At 62.2% G+C, this 23,958-nt stretch overlaps 2 protein-coding genes across 4 annotated transcripts in view; one reads left to right on the forward strand and one right to left on the reverse strand.

Moving 5' to 3' along the window:
- Positions 1-921: 921 nt before the first annotated feature.
- Positions 922-4,003, forward strand: BRD3OS (BRD3 opposite strand). 2 transcript variants are annotated; one of them, XM_044264514.1, is made up of 2 exons: positions 922-1,091; positions 2,352-4,003. In XM_044264514.1, exon 2 carries the CDS (start codon positions 2,922-2,924, stop codon positions 3,174-3,176), a length of 255 nt encoding a protein of 84 aa, XP_044120449.1. In that variant the 5' UTR covers positions 922-1,091; positions 2,352-2,921; the 3' UTR covers positions 3,177-4,003. The 2 variants fall into 2 exon arrangements, with proteins under 2 accessions (XP_044120449.1, XP_044120448.1); XM_044264513.1 differs by lacking the exon at positions 922-1,091 and adding an exon at positions 1,395-1,445.
- Positions 4,004-5,533: 1,530 nt separating this feature from the next.
- Positions 5,534-23,958, reverse strand: part of BRD3 (bromodomain containing 3) — a 34,045-nt gene continuing 15,620 nt past the window's right edge. For both annotated transcript variants that reach the window (XM_044264517.1, XM_044264516.1), the window contains exons 5-12: positions 23,098-23,312; positions 20,878-21,249; positions 18,145-18,273; positions 15,855-16,046; positions 14,754-15,001; positions 11,438-11,730; positions 10,435-10,563; positions 5,534-8,819 (exon numbers count right to left, since the gene is read on the reverse strand). In XM_044264517.1, the coding sequence (XP_044120452.1) occupies positions 8,704-8,819; positions 10,435-10,563; positions 11,438-11,730; positions 14,754-15,001; positions 15,855-16,046; positions 18,145-18,273; positions 20,878-21,249; positions 23,098-23,312 (1,694 nt within the window). In that variant the 3' untranslated portion in view covers positions 5,534-8,703. The remainder of the gene's footprint in view (positions 8,820-10,434; positions 10,564-11,437; positions 11,731-14,753; positions 15,002-15,854; positions 16,047-18,144; positions 18,274-20,877; positions 21,250-23,097; positions 23,313-23,958) is intronic.

Below are 23,958 nucleotides of genomic sequence, written 5' to 3' on the forward strand. Positions count from 1 at the left end.
GCTCTCCTAGAGTCTCCCTACTTCTTTCCGTAACAGGACCCCCCTTTGCTCCTTGAGCTTGGAGCAGCTCTAGCTGCTTCCGGCAGTTGGAACTTACGGGGCCCTCCAGACGTTACCTCGTTGACCACTCTGTGCCTCCCAACGACCCCTTCTCTTAACGCCTCTCCGGGCCGCTCACTGGGGGGGCTTCTGTCTTCCACCTGGGCCTACGTCCCTGATCAGTGACACACAGACTGCCAGTTTCCTCTCATCTCTGCGACCGTCCTTTTCACCTGTTTATTTTTTAATTCCAGTTCGTTAACGTTTCCTCCACTTTTAAAATAAACGTTTAATTCAGGAAAGTTTGAGCGTGACCGAGCGGCTGCACACAGCGGGCAGTTTCCGCGCCCCGGTGCGCGCCGCCGGTGCCCTCGCCCGCGATCCGAGCTCCGGCCGCAGCAGCCCACGCGCTCTTACGTTTTCATCCGCGTTCCGTTCCGTGCCCCGCAATCCGTGTCCTGAGTCCCTCCTTGGCCCACGAGGAACCTAGAAACACGTCTCCTCGTGATGACAAGCGGCCGCTGTCCCGCGGCCACAATTCCCCGCCGCGCGTGGGCCGGCCTTCCCGGGGCCCGACCCCCGGACCCGCGCTGACCCGGCTCGGGTGTTCGCTGGACGTCGGCGCCCGTGCGGGCCGCGCTGGTGGGGCGGGCGCAGACCTGCGCGTGCGGGGGGCGGGGCGCTCCGGCGGGCGCGGGGGGCGGGGCGGGCAGGGGCAGCGCGAGGGGCAGCGCGAGGGGCAGCGCGAGGGGCAGCGCGAGGGGCAGCGCGAGGGGCAGCGCGAGGGGCAGCGCGAGGGGCAGCGCGAGGGGCAGCGCGAGGGGCAGCGCGAGGGGCAGCGCCCGTGGACCCGCTTCCCGACCGTCTTCCGCGTCGGCGCCCCAGCCGGCGAGGGCCGCGCGGAGGCCCCGGGAGGGCGCTGTTGGCGAGCCTGGAGCGCGCGGCGCCCTCGGGGGCAGCGGGGCGGGGGCCCAGGACGTCATTCCGAGCGCCCGAAGGCACGAACGCGACTGCTCATCTGCACTTTCGGCCCGAGCTCTCGGGCGGACTCGGTGACTGATCGCGGCCCGCGACGCCAGTGCCCGTCCCCCGCGCCCCCGACACCCCCGCCCGTCGGCCGCTCCCCCAGCATCGTGTCCCGAGGCCTGCGGGTTCCTGGGAGCGCGGAAGCGGGGAGCAGAAGCTGCAGCGCGGCCGAAGCCGCCCGCGCGAGGGCGAAACCGCGGTCGGGGCCGGGACGGGGACGCGGCCGCTCCGGCGCCCTGGGATCGTGTCGCCGGCCTGCCCCGGCTCGGCGCTCGGCTGCGCATGCCTGCGCCGCTGCCATGGAAACGCGGCCCGCGCCCCGCCCCGCCCCGCCCGGCCGCCGGCGCATCCCCGAGGCCCCCGGAGGCCCCTCCGCGCGGGTGACTGGGCGCCGGCCTGCGGCTGGGGGCGGGGGGTGCGGGCGGGGGCGATGGGGGCGACGGAGATGAGGGGGCGGGTGACGGAGCAGAGGGCGGTGCGGGCGGCGGCGGCGGTGGGGGGCGTGGGCGGGAGGCCCTGGAGCGCGGGAGGCGGCGGGAGGGGGCGGCGGTGGGGGAGTGGGCCTGCCACGCGGGTCGCGGGGACGGGGGCGCGAGGCCATGGGCGCAGGTGGAGATGGGAGACGTGGGCAGGGTGACAGATAGAGCGCGGGCACGAGGAGGCCGTAGGTGGGGGACCCAGAGGTGCCCTGAGGGGCTCCTGGGCTCAGGCCCGGCGACTTGGGGAGAACCTGTGGCAGCCACCGGCGGCTGCGTGACCGGAGCACGGGGCGTGCAGAAATCCTGCAGCCTGGGAAAGCATGGGGGGCGGGCGGTCAGTGGATGCTTCGTGCTTGGTTTCCGCATCATTTCCTGTCCATTCCCCCTGTCCGCCCAGGGGCCTCCGGCTGCCTGAAGCAGAAAGGGCCCTGGTGGCCGGGTGAGTCCCGCGCCCCCTTAGCAGCCTGAGCAAACCCCCTCTTGGGCGGGCGCTTGCTGGGCCGGTCCCAAAACCTGCGCCCGCTCAGGTTCTTGGGGCTTCATTTCCCTATCTCGACACTGGCGCGCCCACAGACGGCTCTCCCAGGACCCCCGTTCGTTCATAAAGGCACTGGGAGGGGTCACAGGTCTGCCTCTTAAACGCAGGCTCACAGTCTGGGGGCCCGGGACAGCAGGTGAGGTCGTGCCAGGGGCCAGTAGCTTGGCTGGAGGCTGTGATCCCCAAAGAGCTGAGACCGGGCGCCGCCAAGCCTCCCCTCGCCGCCCGGCCATCTCCCCGCACCTGACAGCGTGTTCATTTCTTTGTAGCAACAGCCGGGCGAGAGCTGAGGACGCAGGACTGAACGGACGCCGGCTCCATCAGAGTGGCCCCGTGGTGCCGGAAGCCGACAGAGGCTTGGATCTGGGCGGGCAGTTATGGAGACAGAGGTCAACATCTGTCCAGCTGTGCGATGTCCTCGCATGCAAGGCACCAGATACATTGGTTCCAGTTGAGTGGGCCGGGCCGTGGTGTCGGAATCGCAGTCCACGCCCGGCCAGGGGCCCCCAGGTGGGAATCTCGCCCGTGGCAGACGCGGGTCTGACAAAGCAGGGGCCCGGGCGACACTGCACGGCTCACAGGTCCTTGGACGTCTCCACGGCGCCCCAGGCTCCTCCCCAGTTCCCTCGCAATGTCGCGCTCCTGAAGGTGTTGCCTACACCTGGCCTGAGTTCGTGGTTTTCACCACTGAGTTAAATGAGGGGTCCTCAGCCCCAGCAGCTCACAAGGCAGCTGATGAGTGTACACAGTGTAAAGCAGTGTGCGGCCGTCCACGCCGGCGACTGGCTCGGAGAGGCCTGCCCTGCAGGCACCCGGGAGTGGGGAGCTGCCGACCAGTGATGAGCAGCCGTGTGCCGCTGGCAGAGAAAGCTCTGTCCGAAAGCTACGCCCGGCTGCGGTACCGGGACACGTCCTTGCTTATCTGGCAGCAGCAGCAGCAGCAGCTGGAATCGGGGCCCCCCGGGACCTACCTGAGCAGGAGCCGTAGCATGTGGTACTCACAGTATGGAAACGAGGCCATCCTGGTGCGGGACAGACACAAGCTCGGAGTCTCTCGGGACACAGGCCGATCCAAGTTCTGTACCATCATGTAGTTCTGTGGGATACCCTGGGCCCGGGCGCGGAGCTGGGCGGAGATCAGGCCATGCTGCACTCAGCGAGTGGCCTTGTGGTCCCCAGGCCTTACTGGGAGATTCTGGACAGTGAACAAGGAGACCCGCATGTGCTTCCAGAATCCAAGAATGCTCGCAGGGGCTCCTGAGGCCTCTCCACATACCACGTGAGTGGCGGACCTGGCTCCCGGGCTTGGCGGCAGCCCTGCCAGCACTGGGGACAAGGCCTGGGTGGGGACACAGCTAGATGTGGCTCTTCTGTTTCCAAGAGGCCCAAGCAAGAGGGACAACCCTGGCTCCAGACCTTTTCAGAATTTTCTAGGTCGTCTCCAGGATTGCCTTCTTTCTGGTAAAGAACAGGACAGACCTAAAAAAGATGAAGGAACCAGCGTCAGGTATGGCCAAGCGTGGCGTGCGGGGCCAGGTGGGAGTAAGGGGCCAGTGGCAGCCTCGCAGCAGGGCCTTCGATGATGAAAATAGGAATTGTGTGCGATGCACTGTAGTAGCTTCTAGAAGGTTCTACACCAGCTTCCACATACTTGGGGGCGAGCATGTGAGGGCATCCAAAAAAACAGTACGGAAACCGAGATGTATTTTCAAGTTTCACATCAGCTGCTTCCTATGGGATCTCACGGCCCCGTGCACAGAGGCGGCGGACAGTCAGCTCTGCGGCGGCCCCACGTGGACCGTTTGGCATTTGCAGTGGACGTGCCTTCGGCTGTAGGGACCTCTGCGCGGTTCTGCAAATGTGGGGATGTCTTTTGTTAAAGCCGATTTTTCTAAATAAATAAGCTTTGGGGGATTCCTTCCTTCTTCACTCTTATCTGTTTGTTCATAATACCTTACGTTGGCTTTAGGTTAGGTTTTTGCAACAGGAGAATCTCACGATTGCTACAAACCCCGTTACAGAAATCCATAAAGGACAAGAGTGTCCTCCGCAGGCAGGCAGGAGCAACTCTGCACGTGTCCCCGTGCAGGTTCTAAAGGCACGGCCGGCACTGCGCATCTCGTCCTGAGGGTTTCTTCTCGCCCAGCTGTCCAGACGGACATCTACGTCCTGCTCTGACTGTCTCACTGGCAGCACTCCCGTGAGCCCACAAGACGCTCCTGTGGCCGCCCTGCACACAGCGTGTCCCGAGCTTCGTCGGACCTGGTTCTTCTTGTGGGTGTGCAAGTTCCTTCGCAAGCGTCCTGGAAGCGGAACTGCTGGGTCAGAGCTCGCTCCCCGAATGTCCAGCCAGAGGCCTGGTCTCAGCCATGGACCCTAGGCTTGCCTGCTGAGTGGGTCGGGGGGTTTGAAGTCCCGTTTCCCGAGTCTCCTCCTGGTGTTGCCCCGTCTCCACCGAGTAAGACCTGCCTGCGTCCGGCCGCCCTGACACCAGGATTACCCAGGAGACCGTTCGCGCGACATCCTTGCAGCTCAGCAAGTTCTGCTCGGGAAGAAAGCAAAGTGCAGACTCCTCTGGAGTGCCCCCCCCCGCTGGTGCGCACCTCGGATCACCCTGAGCACAGGTGCTGGTTACTCCGACCCCAGGCATGGAGAGCACCTGGGAAGACAGCACTGGCCACGGCCAGGGTCTGCACAGATCAGGGCGTGCAGGGGACCGACATGCGGCGGCTGCCCAGAGGACAGCAGGCGCTAAGCTGCTTGGAGAATAGGAAGCCACCATCTGGTGGAGGGAAGCCCCGGCGCCTGGCTTCCTGGCTGGGGCTGGGGCCACGGAGGTGGACACAGTCCAGTCCCCGTGCTTGGGGAGGTCAGCCTGGATGAAAGGGGGGTGAGTCCGGACAAGGATGGCACGTGCTACGAGGATGCCGGAAGGGGCCTGCTGACAGTCGGGGGGTGGGAGGGTGGGTGCGGTTGAGACAGGCGCTAACAGCCACGACTGCTCAAAAAACAGCATCAGGGCACCCACCCGCCGTCCATTCCTTGCAGAAGCCTCTCTGCCAGGCTCTTCGGAGTGCTGGAAAACTCCAGCAGACCGGCGACTGTGCCCGCAGGACAGCGTCTGCTGCCGGCCGCCGGCAACCGGCCCTGGAACCAGCCCCCACGCAGCCGGAGTGCCAGGGGAGGCATCTGCGCAGAGAGGAGGGACAGCGAGTGAGACGCAATGTGACCGAGGCTGTGCCTCTACAAAGACCAGTCCGCGGAAGAGAAAGGCTACGGTGATGTGCCCTCCTGCCCAGGCGGAGGAGCTGGGCTGCTTCAGCAGCTGGACGGTCCAGGGTGTGAGCCGCGAAGAGCCCGAGGGCAGCGGGCGGCCTTCACGGCACCTCCACACGCGCATCCGCGAGGCTGGGAGCCACCAGAAAGCACAAGCAAAGGCACACACAGGCACTTTTTTTTTTTTTTTTTTTTGGTTTTATTATGAAAACAAAACAAATGCCCCAGGAGAAGGGTCCATGATTACCAGAAACATCAAAGAGTACTTTCTACCATTTTTATTCTGTTGTGTTGAGGCCAGCATTGCAATAAACGAGCTAAAACTACTTACATTGGACTCAATTTTCAGTAACTGACATTTACAGGAATATACTAGAAACGGCACTAAAAAGTAAGAAAAGTTACCGTAAACTTGCATGCACATCATACAGAAAAGTAACATTTTAAATATAAAAAAGAAAAACTTCTGGAAGCATGATGTCAGTATTGAGGGACAGGCTACACTTGGGGGGAACGCATCCTTTCTCCGGGGGATGTTTTCCCCAGAGAGCTGTCACAGACATGATGTTGCTTAAGAACAAAAAGAGAAACGAAAAGATAACATATCTTACAGTTTGTACGCAAGATGACACTGCCCATCGCACGCGGGGGTCTCTGTCCCCTGGGCCTCCGGGGCTCCCAGGAGACCAGCCTGCTAACCGCACGGTTCCTTCTCCCTCGGGAAGAGGCCGTGAAAGCCGCCCTCGGGTTCTCCGTGCCTCAAGAGCCCGGCCTGTCCGACTGCGGTCTCCCCAGCACAGAGACGTGGAGATGGCAAACGCCCACAGGCTGACCTCGAGGGGACTGAGGACGTTCACCTGAACTCGGAAGAGACATCGGCTTTGAAGTCTGCACAGAAAGCCCTAAGAAACCAGCACCATCGAACTACACTGCTCCGACAGCCGGCAGCCCTCTGCGCCATGGTGGCCGGCGGCCTCACTAGGGACAGGGGAGAGGGGCAGAGTTGTTCTGGAACCCAGGTTTCCCGCAGAGCCAGCGGACAGTGAAGTGATCTGAAATGCTTCCACTGTGCCGGGCTCCCGCAGGTGACCGCCCCCACGACGCCCGCAGCCGGACAGGTGCTCCCCAGGAGCCCCCCACGCACGGCCCGGCAACCCCTGCTCGGGGAGGCATGCTTGCTGCCTGTGGCCAGCGAGAGCTGCTTAGAGACCGTCCACCGTGTCACGGATTAAAGTCCTAGTTTAAATATTCTGTTACAGATCTGCTTAGAAAAACATCTTTGAAACACAAGGGTAACTCTAAAAAATGGCAAGTTGAAAAATCCACATATATTTTTATTATAAACAAAACTTAATGAAAAGTTTAACAAACTGGCTCAAAACTCACCAAGCGTCAGAATCACCAGCAGGTAAGAAACATGGTAACCCGCCACCCACCGCCTCATCAGTTCCACGACCAGCAAGGGCACCCTTGCCTGTGACCGTTAAGGGCCGGGGGAACCTGATTTCATTTTAAGAATTTGTAAAGACTGCACCCCCTACTGGGCTACCAATGACCAGTTCCCCCCTGTCCACCTGGAAACTCCCCACCAGACCCAAGGCCAGCTCTGCCCCCAGCACCCACCTCCAGGAAGTCCTCCCACCAAGGTCTGGGAGAAGGCCCTGCCTCAGTCATTTCTGTGCTAATGGAAAACGCTTGAGCAGGGAGCCTGGAGTGGTCTTCCGGGAGCAAAGCCGCCTGTGGCTAAGGGAGGGCCAGAGGCTCCTCCTGCCCCTGGGGAGAGCCTGGCCAGGCCACTGCTCCTGCCTTCGGGGCTGGAGGTGAGGGGCGCCCGGTGGGCAGGGGGGACTGGCTGGCGGGCCCGGCACTCGCGGCCGGAGCCAGAATGCTCTGAGTTCAGGCGGGCAATGTGGGGTGTCCCTGTACCCAAAGGCCGCAGGGCAGCCTCTGGAAAAAAACAAAACCAAAACATAACCTTCTGTTAAACTCTGTATATTATTATTATTATTTTTTTACAATAGAAAGTTAAAAATCAAGACTTAGATTTACTATACATTTTTTTCTTTCAGATTACAAAGTTTATATTATATAACTGGGGTTCCCTAAATTGATTTCTTTTAAAACAGTCCTAGAGAGACCAGAAGTGAGTACAAAAGAACTGGACACACAGAACGAAGACTGAGCATGTGCTGCGGCTGGAAGTTGTCTGTGCCTGTGCGTCCGGACCCCGCGCGCGCACGCAGACAGACGCGGGCCGCGGGGCCGGCGGGGAGGGCGAGCGCGCGGGCGCGACGGAGCACCGGCACAGGTGGCGGGTCGCCAGCACCTGGAGGTCACAGTCCGCCATCCGGGCAGGGTCTGGGCTCTCCTTCCAACCACATAAAAGGCCTGCGTGTGCGTGTCTGCTTTTTTTTTCTTTTTTTTTTAAATGCATTTCTTTTGCAGTTTTGTTTTTCTTTTTTTAAAAAAAACGACCAATGATGTTAATAAATAAAGTGTTCCTATATACACGAAACCGGGGAAAGGTCTCCAGAGTGTGCGGCACCGGCAGCTCACGGGTTGGGGACACACATGGGGCTGGACTTTCGTAGAAAATTGAACCTTACAAAAAAAGTCTCCTTTTGTTTTTTGTTTTTTAAATCTTTTCTTTTTTTTTCTTTTTTTTCCTTTTTTTTTTAAGTTGAGGTAAAAGTTTCAGTGTATGGAAAGCTGCGCTGGCACAGGCGGCCCCCGTGTTCCCTCCCGGGAGCTCCTGACGCCCCTCCCTCTGCGCCCTCCCGCCTCTCCCCAACCCTCCCCTGCAGAAGCCAGGACTGGAGCCCACGGGCCCCGCCCCCACACCTTCGGCCCCCCCGCAGCAAGAGGCAAGCCTGGCCTGCAGCAGGGCTGAGCGCCGGGAGTCCAAGGGCAGAGACCACACCCATTCGCAAAGCTGACAGCCTTCAGTATGGTACCATCTCAGAGAAACTTCCTTTCCAACAATTCTTTCTGGAGCTACAGACCAGGTCGGCCTAAGAAAGGGATTTTTGCAAGAAACTTCAGATCCCATCCGACATGGTTGTCTACGGTCATCAGGTCAGCGTTGGAAGTTGCCATCTCCAAGCAACTGAACTCAGTTACGAAGAAAGGACTTTACGCGGTCTCACCCCTGCTCAGAAAGCCTCACGGACACACAAGAAAGATCTTTGACCTATTAAAGCAAAAACTGGAAGATACCATAACACTGAGTTAAAAAGAAAACCTGCACACCGTGGAACGAAAGTAGTATATTAACCAGAGAAGGGAACACTGCAGAGTCTCGGCGTGTGCGACGTCGCTGCTTCTGTTCTGCTCCGAGTGCAGAGCTCATTCCGAGTCGCTGCTGTCCGAGCTGGATCCGCTGGAACTGCTGCTCCCGGACCCGGAGGAGCTGCTGCTGCTGAGCCGGGACGGCCCTCCCGAGGGCGCGGAGCCCGCTTTCTCTGGGGGAGACGCGGCAGGTGAGAGGCGCGCTCCCACGCACCCCTGCGCTCGCCCACCAAGCTCTTCCGGAGCACCCCCCGCTTCACACCGACACGTCGTGAGCCTCGACCCCCCGTTTCCACACCCAGTCGCTCTGCCAGCATTAAACCGAGGTTCGGTGGGATGCACGCCTGCATCCATGAGGGTACCGGACGGTAAAGAATGTGTCTGGCCTTTGTCCGGGCTCCAGGCACAGCGCCCCGAGAACCCAGGCATCTCCGGGGTGAGCGGAATGTCTGCTTATTTACAAGCAGCCTCCGTGGCTCACACCGGAGTTTAGGCTCATGAGAGACTCGGGGTGGCGGGTCACCAGGAAAACCGCGGGACCGGGGCTGGGGGCTGCGGGCAGAGAGGCTGCAGGAGAGGAGCACCAGGACACTCTGGACGCTGAGCTTCTGGGCTCAGGGGCACACGGACGTGTGGGGAGGGGGCATGCACAGAGAGGGGAGGGAAGCTCCACCATGCCTCTCCCTGCGCCTCTGCCACTTGCTACTCCGGACAAGGCGGTATGCGGCAAGGACAAGGGCTTCCTAGCAAGCCGCCAGGTCTGAGCAGAGGGTCATGGGAGCCCCCGTGCACAGCCTGCTGGTCAGTGTAAGGCAGGCCTCGGACTTGCAGCTGGCGTTTGGGAGAAAGGTGGTCTTGTGGGGGTGAGCCTCCCACCTCTGGGCTCTGGGCTAACCCTAAGCCAACAGCGTCGGAAAGGAACTGAGTCACCGGATCCCACCTGCATTGGGACTGCAGAGCTGGCGCGAGCAAAAGCCCACACAGCTGGTGTGGAAGTGCAGGTAAACATGGCGCAGAGGCCCACAAACTATCGAATACACCAGAGTCGAGAAAACACGAAATAGTCCACCACGAGGAACCGATGCGGCGTGGGGGGGGCCAGCAGTTTGAAGACGGGGCCTACTCTGCCCTTCCCAGGGGAAACCAGAGGGCCCCTCCCTGCTTGGAGCAGGCAGGGCCGCAGCATCCAGCCACCCCGTGGCCGTGGACTCTGACCGCTCCCTACCTGGGGCTGGGAAAACGGGATCTGCCCTTTCTCGTGGCTCCAGAGGAAGGAGAGAAGCAGTGAAATCACCTGCTCACCTAGAGTACGAGCCCTCGTCCACAAAGCACAGGGCCTGGGGGCAGGGAGCTGGAACGGCTCTCCTGCCTGGGGACAGCCAGAAAGCCTGACGCCAGGGGTCAGGACCCCAGTCCCTCTCAAGCCACGGGGTCCACCCGCAAAGACCACAGCTAGGCCCTTCCAGAAAGTCCTCTGCGGGGGTGCTGGGCAGTTCTGGCAGGGGGAGCTCTCCCACACGCCGCCATGGGCTCAACCTCCCTGCAGGAGGGAGACCCAAAGGACCTGCGGTTTCAGGGTGTCAAGAGCGTCATCTAAGGGCATGCGGCCACCCCGCTGAAGCCCCAGACTGAAGGCTGGGTCCGCAGCCCATGCCCCGCCCACCCCACCCCGCCCACTGCCAGCCCCGCCCCTGCCACGCCCCAACCCCACCCACCGTCACGCCCGCCCCGCCCCGCCCCTCGGAGCCCAGGGAAGCGGGGGCAGCAGCGCCGCCCGCAGGCAGGTACCTTTCTTGGCCGGCTTCTTGTTGTTGCTCAGCTGCCCGCTCACGTCCTGCAGCCGCTTCTCTAACTCCTTCTTCTTTTCCTGAGCTAACTCCTCCTTCGACTTGGCTGCCTGCTTCTTCCCGCTCGTGGCTGCAGAGGAGCACAGAGCTGAGCCGCCGGCGGCCACCCCAGGAGCTCAGCAGGGCGGCCTCGGGGGCCACCAGCCCTCCCGGGTGCTCACAGCCCCGCAGGGCTGCCGCCCGAGCTCGCCCGTGCAAAACTCGCAGGTGTCTCCTCCCGCGCGGATGCGGCTCTCCCTCAGCCTCAGCAGGGAGGCCACCACCTCTCAGTCCCAGGGGAACTTACCAAGGGTCAGCGCAGCTGCCTGCGGGGGTCCCGGGACATCCAGGAGGAAGCAACTGACCCCTCCGAGGAGGCGAGGAAGCCCACTGAGAGGGCCACACGCAGGCCCAGGCGCACCCTGGCTGTTTCCTGGGGCCGGTGTCCAGCTCTCCTGCAGCTGGGGGCTGCCTCAGGCCTGCCCTTCTCAATCCCCAGGACCCACTGCCCCAGGCAGCGCCTGGTCCCCACCCAGTGAAGTCGCTGACTTCCAGGACAAGCCTGGGCCAGTGCCGATGTCTGTCCTGGGAGGTCTCTGGACCCTCAACTCCAGGCAAAGAGGAACTGTTCTGCCCTGGCAGTGGATCATCAAGAGGTCACCTGCAAGCCCTGGTCCCAAATGTAGCCTCAGGAAGGCTCATGGCGAAGGCTGGGCTGGGGGCTGACCCAGGGCTCCTGCCTGTCCTCAGGCTGGCCAAGGCACGTGAGCACCGCCTGCCTGCCCAAGAGCAGGGAAGAAGGGCCTGGCTGAACACAGACAGGTGTCTCTGGGGCACATGAATGGGCAAGGGCAGGGACCCGCCCCATGGCCTAGCTTCCCCCCCAGGCCTGCAGGAGAGGGGAGGAGGGGAAGCAGGGGAGAGGGTAGGGACAGCGAGCACGGTGTTCTGTCCCCACAACTTACAGAATGGCTTCCTTTGCTTTTTCTGTAAACAAGACTTGACGTATCTCTCTAGCTCCCGCAAAGTGGTGGGTTTCAGAGTCTCAAAGTCAATCTCGATCTCGTCGGGATTGGAGTCCCTGAGCGAGGGCTCCCGGGATTGGATGATGTGCACCACCCGGCCCAGCTTCTCCCCGGGCAACCGGTTGATGTCCAGGCTGAGCTGGCGTTTCTCGTCATAGCTCATGGGCAGGCCCTCTTCCTCCTCCTCCGAGTCGTAGGAGGCTGATGCCTGCTTGCCGCCCTTCTTCGGCTGCCTGTGGCACAAGGCAAAGAACATCATGACACAGAGCCCCTGACCCTGTCCCCGCAACCCCTGTAGAGTCCCTACCTCTACCCCCCCACCCCCCGTGGAGCTGCCAGTCCATGTCCCCCCAGCCCCTGTGGAGCCTGCCCCTCGCTCCTGTTCTGCCTGGCCTTCCACCTCTCCAGAACGAGGCTCTTTCACCGAGAGGCAAGCCCTAAGTAGTGCCCCACGCACAGAAGCCAGGTGGACTGTCTAAGGGCTGCATATGTGTCTGCAGGGACACAGAAGACCGTTTCAGAGGTCAGAGCAGAAGCTGCTCCCCACTTGGGGGTCTCTAAGCCTCAGCCAGGAAAGACTGTAGTGGTCAGCTCCCCTCAACACTCCACAGGCATCTCAGATACAGCAGGTAAAAAACTGGTCTCCATACTCAAATAATCCAAAAGGAGGCAGAAAAGGGGGACACAGGAATAAAGCCTACAGGGAAGACAGATAACGGAACGGCAGACTGAAATGCAATTTCCATAAGTCATTACATTAAATATAAATGGTCTAAACACACCAACTAAAAGACATAGTCGGATTGGATAAGAAATAAGAGCTGACTCACACGAGGTCCACCAACCCTATGTTAAACACAATGACAGAAGATTCAAGTAAAAGCAATGGGTGTGGGGACTGTACCACACAAACACTAACGGAAAGAAAGCTGCAGCGGCCGTGTTGAGAAAGTGGAGACTTTGGAAACAGGAACAGTGTCAGGAAGCAGAGGGACATGGCATATGAGAAAAGGATCGAATGACTGAGAAGACGTGAGAGCCCTCAACCTGTATAAACCTAAAAACCAAGCTTTAGAGTGTCTGAAGCAAAACTGAGAACTGAAGGGCAGTGGAAACATCCACAGTTTCCGCTGCGGACCCGGCGACTCTCTCCCAGTGACTGGTAAAGCCCGTCAGCAAGAGGGGAAAAGTCCCGAGCCACGCCATCCTCCGAATTAAGCTAACTGACACGTTTCTGGTTTGTTTTTTCCCTGACATTTCAGTTAACATTCTCAACCCAAGAGCACGAAAACACATGTGCAAGTCCACATGGAACATTCCCCAGTTCCCAGCCATAAAATAAATCTTAATAAAAGTACTGTGATCACACAAGGTATGTTTTCTGACCCTACCAGAATCAAGCCAGGAACCAATAACAGAACCATGTCCAGAAAAAAAATCTCCAGATACTTGGAAATTAAACAACATACTTCTGAGCAACCCGTGGTCCAAGAGGAAGGCTGAAGGGAAATAAAATATTTTGAACTAAATGAAATCACACACATCAAATTTGTGGAAAACACCGAAAGTAGTGTGCAGACAGAAATAAATAGTACTAAACGCTTACGTTAGAAAAGAAGGTCTCAAATCAATAATCTAAGTTTCTATGTTAAAAAAGCAAATTAAGTCCGAAACAAGCAACAGGAAGTAATAAAAATAAGGCCATGAACAAAAAGAAGTGAAAGCAGATAAAACCCAATGTCATCAAATGCTGGTTGTTTTAACAACCAATAAAACTCCTCCATTCTCTCCAGATTCACCCCGAAAAAAGACAGACTTCCCCAAAAAGGACACATCACTAGAGGCCCTACCGATGTTAGACAGCAAGGGTACATGGCACACAAACCAATGTCCCAAAATTCCATAGTTCAGGGGAAATGGAGCAATGTCTCGAAAGCACAAATCCCCAAAACTCACTCAAGATGAAACTGAAAAACCTCACTAGTCCTGTATCTACCAAAATAACTGAATTCATCATTAAAAACCTTCTCACAATGAACACTCCAGGCCCAGAAGCTTTCACTGGGGAATGCTACTCACTAGTTAAGAATTAATACCAGCTCTATAAACTGACCCAGAAATAGGGGAGAACACATCCCAACTCATGTTCAAGGCCAGTGTTACCTGGACCCCAAATCCAGGCAGACGTTACAAGAAAACCTGATTCCTGCCTCCGCTCGGAAAGGGGAGGGAGGACAAAACACCCCCACCCCTTGTTGATGCCGCTGAGCACCCAGCAGCCAAGGCCCAAACCCCCGGTTCCCTACGCCCTGCCCTCCTGCTTCCGGGCCCTGAGGGCTGTGCTCCCCGCCTCTCCGTTCACGGCCACCCTGGCCTCTCACCCAGAAAACCTCCCAAGGCTGAGCCTCCTGCCATCCCCGCACCCCACTGCATTCCCCACGCAGACCAGGATCTGACCACTTCCAGCTCAAACACCTCACGACCTCCCTTCACCTGCTGGGGGGGGGAAACGAGAGGCCTCAACAGAGCGGGCCAACTGCAGCAGCCTCTCCCAAGCCCTTTTCCCAAACCAGGCTCCACTCCTCAGTGGAACGGGCTTTGTCCCAGTTCCCACTAATTCCCACAACACTGCTGGCGTCCATGGCCCTGTCCCCACTGTTCCTGTCTCTTGGAACCCTGTCCCGACTGCTGCTGGGCTCCCTCCAGCACAGCTGTCCCCCTGCTCTGGGGAGCCCTTCTTCTACCGGGCAGGAGCGGCCGCCGGCCAGAGCACCAGCCCCCATGCTCATCTCCCTGTCGTCCTGTCCGTGGCAGGCCCTCCTCACGGCAGGGCCTGACACAGGAGAAGGGAGGACAAAAGGCAAGTGGACCGGGAAGTAAAACCCGTGTTAAGAGGCAGTGCCCCTAGAACTCCTTGGCCCAAAGCAGGAAAACGGCCCCAAGGGCTTGAGATGCCGAAGTCTGTGGCAGAGAGTGCGACCACGCAGTGCCCAAGCCCGAGAGGCTAGCCCCACGGAGAGCTGTGGGGTATCTCCAGAGCTCAGTCTTGCCACCAGAGGCCTCACTTTGTCCCAAAAGCTGGGAGAGACAAGGACAACCCAGCCCCCAGCCCATTTTTCCACGTATCAGCCCAGTCTCCGTGTCACCAGGATTTGCAGCCAAGGTGTAGAGGCCCAAATCCAGGACCCTCCCACCACACAAGCACCTAGGACATGTGACACTGGGCTTGCCGGGGCCTGAGGGCGCCACAGCCCACCTGCTGGCCGCGGCCGTGCTGCTGGCCTTCTTGGCAGGCGCCTTCTTCGGTTGGGCCTGCTTGGCAGGTGGGGCCACCTTGGCCTTCTTCTCGTCCTCGGACTTTGCCTTGTGCCTCTCCTTGTCTTTGTCCTTGTCCTTGTCCTTGTCCTTCTTCTTCTTCTCCTTCTCCTTCTTCTCCTTCTTCCTCTTTGGCTTGTTCACGGGCGCCTGCGACAGGGCGGCCAGCTGCTCGTGCACAGCCTTCAGCTGGAAAATAGCACGTGGCTGAGCAGGGCTCCCTAGGGGCTGGCCCAAGGGGGCTTTGGGGTGCCCTTGAAGCCACTTCAAACACGTGGGGAGGTTGAGCCGGGAGCATGGGGCCACGCTCTGCTGTCGAAAGCCAGACGGGTCCAGGGGCAGAGGGCATCAAAGGCCCCCTCTGCCCTCACGACCCCAGCCAGGGCTGGAGAGCTCCCGGGCCTCACCGTCCTCGCCGGAAACGTGGCGCGTGGGTGGCCGAGGGGCCGACCCCGGAGCCTGGTGGTGCACTCAGGCCAGCACAGGGGCACAGTCGCTTTTTCTCCCCGCTTAGGATTCTTCTGATAAAGACAACCCCACACGGAGGTTTATGCGTCTGCACAAAGGTTTCCAACGGCTCCGTTTAGAAGCCACTGCCACGTCAGGTGGCAGACACACCAGGTTAAACAACCCAGGCCGGCAGCTAACGTGTACCCCGTGCCAGGGCCTCCCTGGCCATGTGCTAAGCGCTCCACGCACTTCCCATCTCTGTGGGCCGTGAGGGGCTCCCAAGAGCTGCATCATCTCCCAGGGCAGGAAACGGCGTCACAGGCCCTGGGCTGCCGGGCGGCTATGCCCAGGACCACCCTCCCTGTGGTGCCCCCTCTAAGGAGGCTCAGCCCCCCGTCAAACACCAGCGCCACCCCCGTCCCCCGCTGGTGACCGCGGCCGCTCATCTCTGTTCTCTCCTCCCCGTCGGAGGCCAGCGTGGGGCCAGCGTGGGGCCGCCTCCTCCCTACGGGAGCCTCAGAGCCGCGCCCACTAGACATGACCCCTCGGAGCGGACCCCTCCCCCGGCCCCCGGCCCCGCCCCAGCGCTCACCTGCTCCTGCAGCTCGGCCAGCCGGGTGGCCCGCTCCTCCTCCGAGTCGGAGCTGCCCGAGTCCGAGGAGCTCTCCTCACTGCTGCGGCTGCTCTCTGCGCCCTTGCTCAGCACGGGGGCCGCGGGGGCAGGCAGCGCCGGCGCCTCCACGGGCTCGTCAGGCATCTTGGCAAACCGCATCTCAAACACGTCCTGGGGGGGAAGCAGGGGCCGCCTGAGGTCCTGGACGCCCACGGGGCAGCCCCGGGGGTGGGGGACCCAGACCTTAGCATCCGTGAGTGGCTCTTGGAGCAGCACCCGCCCCATCTGGCTCTCCTGCCCTCCCTCCCTCGTCCCTGTCCTGGCGCTGAGTGCCGGTCCAGGGGCAGGGGCCACGGGGCCAACAGCCACAGACACAGCCTTCTAGGAACTGGCCCGCGAGCCCTCTTTATTAAGGACACAAGCCTCCTGCGGGACATCTGCGTGTCCTCTGGGCCTCGGGGTCAGAGACCCTATGGGCTGCCGCCCACTGCAAAGCAGCCAGAGTGCCTCTGTGTCATCTGTGACCTTTACGGGGCCCCCGGCTGCCAGGTACGGAGGCCAGTGGACGTTCTCTCCCACGCCTCGCCCAGGGCTTTACCACAGCATCACTTCTTGTTCCAAGTTAGGCCCAGAAGTTGGCTCCAGAGGCAAGAGTCCTGTCCCGTCAAAGCTGGCTTCGGAAAGCCCCAGCTCACACGGAGCAGGACCCAGGCCCTCAGGGGCACCTCCCAGCCAAGGTCCCCTCTCCTGGAGGCCCAGGTTCATTTCAGATGGGGGTGCGCAGCCACGTGGGGGCTCCCTCCCCGCTGAGCTCCCGTTCACACTTGTGAGATGCCAGCCCCCGGTCCCGGACTCTCCTCCTGGGGTGAAGACACCCCCAGAGGCAGAGATGTGCACGGCGGTCCGGTCTGCCCTTGGCCCACGGCTGGAGAAGCACGGACAGCAGAGGCTACCCTGTGCGGGGCTCCGACCCCGGAGCTGGACGGCCATGACTGCTCAGTGCACTGGGAATCGTGACTCACAGCCTCTGTGGCCGAAGCGCTGAGAGCCAACCCGTGGGAACAGAGCCGAGCCGCTGCCAGCCACACGCTGCCGGCACCCCTGACCGGCACCAGCGCCGCCCGCTTCCTCCTTGAGCTCCAGCAGGCTCGGGAGAGGCACAGAGCCAACGCGGAGCCCAACTGGGCAAAGCCCTCTTGCCCCCAGACACGGTGGGGCGTGGTCTAGCGTAAAATCACATCCCCTGCCGGCTTCCGGCCAGACCGGGACCACTGGGCCTGTTGCGCCAGACTCCGCAGGGGGAGCCGGTCCGCGGAGGGTGCAGCCCGCGTCCGCAGAGCCTGGGAAAGGCCCACAGGACACGGGGGGACTCAGCAGCATGAAAGCGCTTCTCCCTCCTCCCTCCTCTGGGCGCTGGGTGGACACCGTGAGCTGCCTCACGGGGTCTTCAAAAGGGTTCTCCGCAAAAGACCAGGACCTCTCACACAACAAACAGCCTGTATTCTGGGGAAAAAAACTGCTGGAAGCGTATAGAGATCCACAATTTTTACTCTTTCTTCCAAAATTAAATCTCCCAATTATGTAACATTTAAACTTTTGGTGCTGCTGGGGGACCAGGGTGGTCCAGTCGGTGAAGTGGCCCACGCTTGGCTTCAGCCCAGGTCATGACCTCCGGGGGGGGGATCGAGCCCCGTGTCGTACTCCGTGCTCAGCGGCCAGTCTGCTTGGGGTTCTCTCCCTCTCCCTTCCCCTCCCTCAACTTGTGCTCACTCTCTCTCTAGGACTGACAAAAGTATCTTTACTATTTCGATGCCGCTGTTAATAAAGGCAACAACACACATCACGAAGGGAGCAGAGCGACCCGCACAGGGACAGGAAGGCAGCACCCAGACTTCGGCAGAAGGTCACGGGACCCAGCCTCCGGCAGCCTCACTGGAACCCCCTCGCACAGAGACCGAAGCCGCGGGAGGAGGGGCACCCGGCGTCTTGGCCTCTGCGCTCCCTGCGGGAACGTGGGCCTGCCGCTCCTGGAGGGCAGAGGCTGGCCTGTCTGCCCGTGTACCCGGGAAGCAGGCCTGGGGCCTGGCCAGCGCTGGGCGCTACTCAGGAGAAAGGCTGCTGTGCGGGGCAGGCTCTCCCGCGGCCTTCCGGGCCCCGTGTTCTCCGGGAGGCCTGCGTCTATCCTGGGCACCTGCCCCGGGATGCTGGTCACCCCCCCACCCCCGCGCTGTGCCCAGAAGGCCCCTCCACCTGACAGCACCTCGGTTACCTGGAGCTTCCTGGCCATGGCCACCACCTCGTGGTCCGGGGGGTTGTACTTGTAACAGTTGGAGAACATCAACCGGACGTCGGCGGCGAAGCCCTGAGCATCGGGGTACTCGCGGCTGTCCATCTTCTTCTGTAACACACGGACGACGGGGGTGAGGCGTGGCCCGGCACCGCAGGGAGACCCACTGCACGGCCAGCCTCGCGCCATGTCCCCCGGAGCCCAGAGGCAAGTGTGGGAGCGGGACTTGAGGGCTCGGAAGGGACGCTCCGGGACCCCCGGAACCCTGGCTCCCGCAGCCACCACGTAAGCTCTCCTCGCCCTGCCAGCTGCACGCGCTGCTAACCTTCCACACAGCGAAGGCCCTGACAGGAGGAGCTCCGGGGGGACCAGGAGCTTCCGCTGCCAGCGCCGGGGCGGGGGCTGGGTTTGGTCTCCCCAGTTCACAGGTCGAGACACTGACTTCGTCTCTGTGAGAGCTCAGGCGCTGTGGGCCAGCCTGCCCCTCGCAGCCCAGCAGGACGAGGTTTGGGCTTGGCGGTGGTGGACAGAAGCGCGACCACTGACGGCCACCGCGAGGCAGCCCTTACAACGAGCTGTCAGTCAGGGCAGGTGGAGGGGAGCTGCTCGGTGAGGCAGTGAGCTCCCCGTGTCTGCACGGGTTCAAGCAGAAGCTGTCCGTCAGGGACATCCTGCCGGCGAGGGGCCCCCTGTTCTCCTGGGGACTGTGCGCCACGGGAGCCCGACAGCATAGGTGGGCGCCCGACCGCTCGTCTCCCCTGCACCTCAGGGACACTATCGTGGATGTGGGGGTGGAGTGCAGCCTGACACCAGGGCCTGCAGCCTCTCTTGTGCCTTGGGGACGCACCCCTGCTGATCACAGGGCGTCGGACAGCTCCCAGGCTGCATGGCTCCGGCCCTCAGCACAGCCTCCCTAACCTGGGGAGGCCCAGCTCAGGAAGACAAACAGGCACACGAGACCCTCTCAACTTCTGCCAGAGTTTCAGGCTCTGGCCCCAATGTGATCGCTGGTCGCTCTCCCGGGGGGGGGGGGGTGGCAAGGGCCCAGGAGCTGGGAACACACGGGCTAAGGCGCTTGAGGGGCCCAAGGACAGGTGGGCAGCTGTGTGTCTTTCCTCACTGCTTCCCAGATGACGGGTGTTTCTGAACGGGAGCACCACAGCAAACTGCCTGCATGCAAGCAGCACCCCACCAGGTCCCCCGCAGGACACAGGCTCGGCCCACGGGGACACCGGCACACCAGGGCTGCCCGCGGGGCCAGCGACTCACTGCCAGCCCAGAGCCGGGAGCCCGCAGACCCGGAGCAGGGAGAGCTCGGCCCCGGACATGCACCTGGGAGCCCCATTCCTACTGCCCCAGAGTCAAGACCAGCCAGGAGAGCCTCCTCGGCGAGAGCAAATCCAGACCACGGCTAGGAATCCCCCCTGGGTGAGAGCAAATCCAGACCATGGCCAGGAATCCCCCAGGATGAGAGCAAATCCAGACCACGGCCAGGAATCCCCCAGGATGAGAGCAAATCCAGACCATGGCCAGGAATCCCCCAGGATGAGAGCAAATCCAGACCACGGCCAGGAATCCCCCCGGAGAGCGGGCGGCGCGGTGCTCTGCCCTGCTCCAGCCTCCGCCTCTCTGGACGCTTCGCACTTGCTCTCAGCTGGCGCCAACTCACGGGGACGAGGCACCGTCCAAAGGAAAGGACGTTACGAGGCTCCCGGCGGGGCAGGACGGAAGGTATCGGTCCCCATCGCAGTTCGCCAGGCACCAGCGCCCCACACAGCCAGGTCTGCCCTCCCGAAACCCCCAAGAGCCGCGGGGGAAGGCTCCCAGTAGGAGACTCTGCCTCAGGCTGGCATCACGGGGAAACCAGGCAGAAGGCCAGAGAGCAGCCGTTCAAGGGCCAGACCCTCTTGATGGAAAGAGGAACAGCCTCCTTCAGGGAGCACCTTCCCGGGCCACACAGGCAGCTCCCAGAGGAGGCGGGCTACTGTCCCCAGTGGCCAGAGACCAACGCCAGCTCGGAATGCCCCCCGAAGGAGGGCAGGTGGACTGGGACCCCAGCCGGTCGGGGGGGCAGGAGCCCCACCTATGTGTGCCCAGCCTTCAGTCTGCAGCCGCCCAGGCTCTCCGCCCTCACGGCCCAGCACGAGCCCACTCTCTGCCTTACACAACCAGCCGGACCCAGAACAAAACCCACTATAAAGCCCAGGGAGAGGGGCACCTGGGTGGCTCAGCGGGTTGAGCCTCTGCCTTCGGCACAGGTCATGATCCCAGGGTCCGAGGATCGAGCCCCGCATCGGGCTGTCTGCTCAGCAGGGAGCCTGCTTCCCCCCCTCCCCGCCTGCCTCTCTGCCTACTCATGATCTCTCTCTTTCTGTCAAATAAATAAATAAAATCTTAAAAAAAAAAAAAAAAAAAGCCCAGGGAGGAGCCGTGGGCACGGGAGGCCAGGCTCTGGGCCTCAAGTCCGTACTTCCCCCGCTCCAGGGCCCCTCCCTGGCTGGGGCAGCGTTGGGGGCGGGGCGGGGCACCGGAAAGCCCATCCTTGTGGACAGTACGGAGTCCACCCTCCGAGACAGGACACGGGCTTCCGCGGGGCAGAGGGTGGCGAAGCCCCAGGTTCCGTGAGGGCGGGCGGGACGCACGCACCTTTGTCCCAGCCCCGTCCGGACCCGTGCGCCCGCCCTGCTGAGCGCCCCGGTGGGCCCCGGGCAGTACCTTGACGGTGCTGAGGTCCATCGGGTGCTTGACGATGTCGTGGTAGTCATGCAGCTCCAGGGCCTCGGCGTCCACCGGCTTGTAGAAGGGCCAGGCGTAGGCCGCGTGCTTCTTGGACAGCATCTCCTTGAGGATGCTGTCACAGTGCCGCAGATGCTCCGACAGCTTGCCCCTCTTGCCCGCGTGCTGCGGCACCTCGCCGTCCTCCAGGTCCTTCTTGGGCGGCTTGATGGGGCGGCCCCCACTCTCCCGCCGTGCCACCACCTTGGCCTGCTTGGGGTCTGACAGCGGCGGGGGCGACTCGCTCCGGCTGGCGGTGATGGCGGACGTCGTGGGCGTCGTGGTGTCTGCTTTCCGCTTCACGCCCTTTTTCTGCGACGGCGACACGACCGGTGAGCCCGGGACGGAGCACGGGGCCCGGGAGCGTGGACGCTCGCAGCCAGAGCTCCCAGAGCCCCAGCCGCCGGGCACCGGGCCAAGCCTCGCTCGGCCCCGGGCGGCACCCCGCGCTCCATGGGACGCCGAGGCTCAGAGGGGCCGCATCTCAGGCCCAAGGTCACACAGCTGGTGGTGGGAAGGCTGGACTCAGAACCCACCCCCCGCCCCAGAGCCACCCCCTCCAGGGTCCCCTCCACTCGCCCCCAGGGCTCCAAGAGCACGCCTGAGCGGCGTGACGGGGGGCATGCAAGTCACCTGCCCGAACCCCGGGCCGTGCGGGGGTTCCAGAGACAACAAGACCGAGGTGGACCTGGCACTGGGATCGTCCCCGAGCGGGACTCAGGCTAAGGGACAGCAGGGACAGACGGAAATCCCTGCTTAGAAAGGCCAGTGGGCAAGGCCAGAGGCCTCCAAGCTGGAGCACCAAGGGCAGCTGCCGTGCCGCAGGCCGAGGCCGGGAGCGGGGCCAGCATGCGGGGCGGGGCTGGGGCTGGGCAGCAGCAGTGGGTTTGGGACCAAGGACTCCCGGGAGCTGACTGGGCAGGTCTGGTCTTGAACCCCAAAAGCAGTGGGAGCCACAGAGAGCTGCTGTCCGTAACAGGAGGGAATGTTAAAAGGTCCACAGGCCGTCTGTGGGTGCGGGGCAGACACTAGCACGGGCTGTGCCCTGGGCACGAGGGTCCCTTCGGGCACCGCAGCCGGGGCCGCGGGCATCATGGCGTGCCCCACAGCCAGGGCGTCCCCGAGACCAGCTCAGCCAGCTCCCCGCCTCTCAGACTGGCAGAGGGCCCCCTCAGAGCCACAACACTCAGGCTGACGGCCTGACAGCGACCTGCTCTCTGGGGCGCCACCGTGGTCTCTGCCCCAGCAACGCCGCCGCCCCCAGGCTGGCAGGGGCACGGGCTGGCTATCCACAGACACGTGTGGGCACCCACAGGACATCAAGCGTGCGCCACAGAGGCCCGGGGGAGCTCACCCGGCCACGGCAAACAGGACATGCTCCAAAAACAGCTGGGCACGGTGTCAGGCGGCCTGGCCAGGCGCCGCCCGCAGGTGCAGGCAGTGAAGGCCGCGGGGGAGGGAAAGCAGCGGCGGGGCGTTACCTTGGGGGGGGCCACTTAACCCCCCCGAGCGCCTGCTTCCTCATCTGTAAGATGGGGGAACTACTGTCTGCCCCACAGGGCCGCTGTGAGGGGCAAATGGAAGACACACGTCAGCGCCCGGCCCGGGGCCTGCCCTGGATCTCACAAGGAGCATGGGCTCCGAGCCCGGACCCGGCCAGGACAGGCCCTCCATGAAAGCTGCCGGCCAGACCGGGGAGGCAGGCGGGCTGGAGCTCATACTACCGGGACGCACGGGGCAGGCCGCGCGGCTGCTGGCTCCTCACCATGCACCTGGGCCGCTGCCCTAAGTCCACGTGTAAGCCGGGGGCTCCGGGACCCGTCCACCCTCCTCTCCCACACCTTCCCACAGTGACCCATGCGCTGCAAAGGCCCGGGCTTCAGGGCCAGAGAAATGGGGTTTCAGCACAGCCCGCCCTCACCAGCTGTGTGACCTGCAGCTCCCTGAGCCTCCGTCTCCCCATCCACGGCAGGGGCGACGGCCCGACCTCGGGCACAGAGAGAACCACTCCAGAGCCACGTGTACCAAACACCCACTAAGGAGGGGGTGCCCAGGGACAGGTGGCAGATGGCTCCCCTGCTCACCCCACACCTGCCCGAATCCAGGAACCCCGGCCTGGCCATCGGATGGCCAGCTGACCTTGTCCCCGGGGACACTCACCTTGACTACAGGCGGTGTGGGAGGGACCACGGGGATGATGGGCGTCGAGGGAGGAGGCGGGGCAGCGGCCGGGGGAACGGGGACCGACGTGATGTTTGCAGTGATAGTTGGCACTGGGGTGGCAGCGATGACAGGCGTCTGGGAGACAGCGGGGGGGACACTCTGGAAGGGGGTTGCTGGGGAGACAGAGGACACGGCCGCCACTTGCTGCGTACCTTGAAGAGAGGGAAAGGACGTTGAACATGCTCGGCTCTAGCTACTAGCTAGCTTCCAGAAGCTTCTTAGACCAGACCCTCCAGCCAGAGCACACCAGTCCAGGGAGTCCCCCCTCCTGAGACCCCGCACCATGGCTGCCCCCACAGAACCTCCACAGGCGCTCACCCAGACCGAAGTCTGAATGAGGACACCTGGAGCAGGTGCGCACCGGGAAGAGCCAGGCCTGGGCCTGAGAAACCTGGGGTTGACTCAGCCTCCACCAGTAACCAGCTGGACGTCCCGGCAGACCTACTTAGCCACCCAGAGTCCCATCTACAAAGCGGGGTGGCTGGCACTGGTGGGGACCCACCCCGGCCTCCAAGGGCTGGGGTGCCTGGCCAGTCTCTCCATCGGGGCACGCCTCTGTTCCCTGTTCCTGGACCAGGTAAGACCCCCAGGGCTCCTAGTGCTAATTCTCATCCCGCACCCCCAGCCCTCCCCAAAAGGTGACGCAGCCCCTCTCCCGTCCCAGAGCATACAACACCTGCTAGAAAGGCAACGTCCTGGGGGAACAATGGGACCTCCTGTCCAGACTTCTGGAAGAGGTGGCCTCAGCATGGGGGCAGGGCAAGACCAGTGTCCCCAGCAGAGCAGGCTCAAAGGCAG

Source organism: Neovison vison, chromosome 9, assembly GCF_020171115.1.
Source record: "Neovison vison isolate M4711 chromosome 9, ASM_NN_V1, whole genome shotgun sequence".
Taxonomy (NCBI): Eukaryota; Metazoa; Chordata; class Mammalia; order Carnivora; family Mustelidae; genus Neogale; species Neogale vison.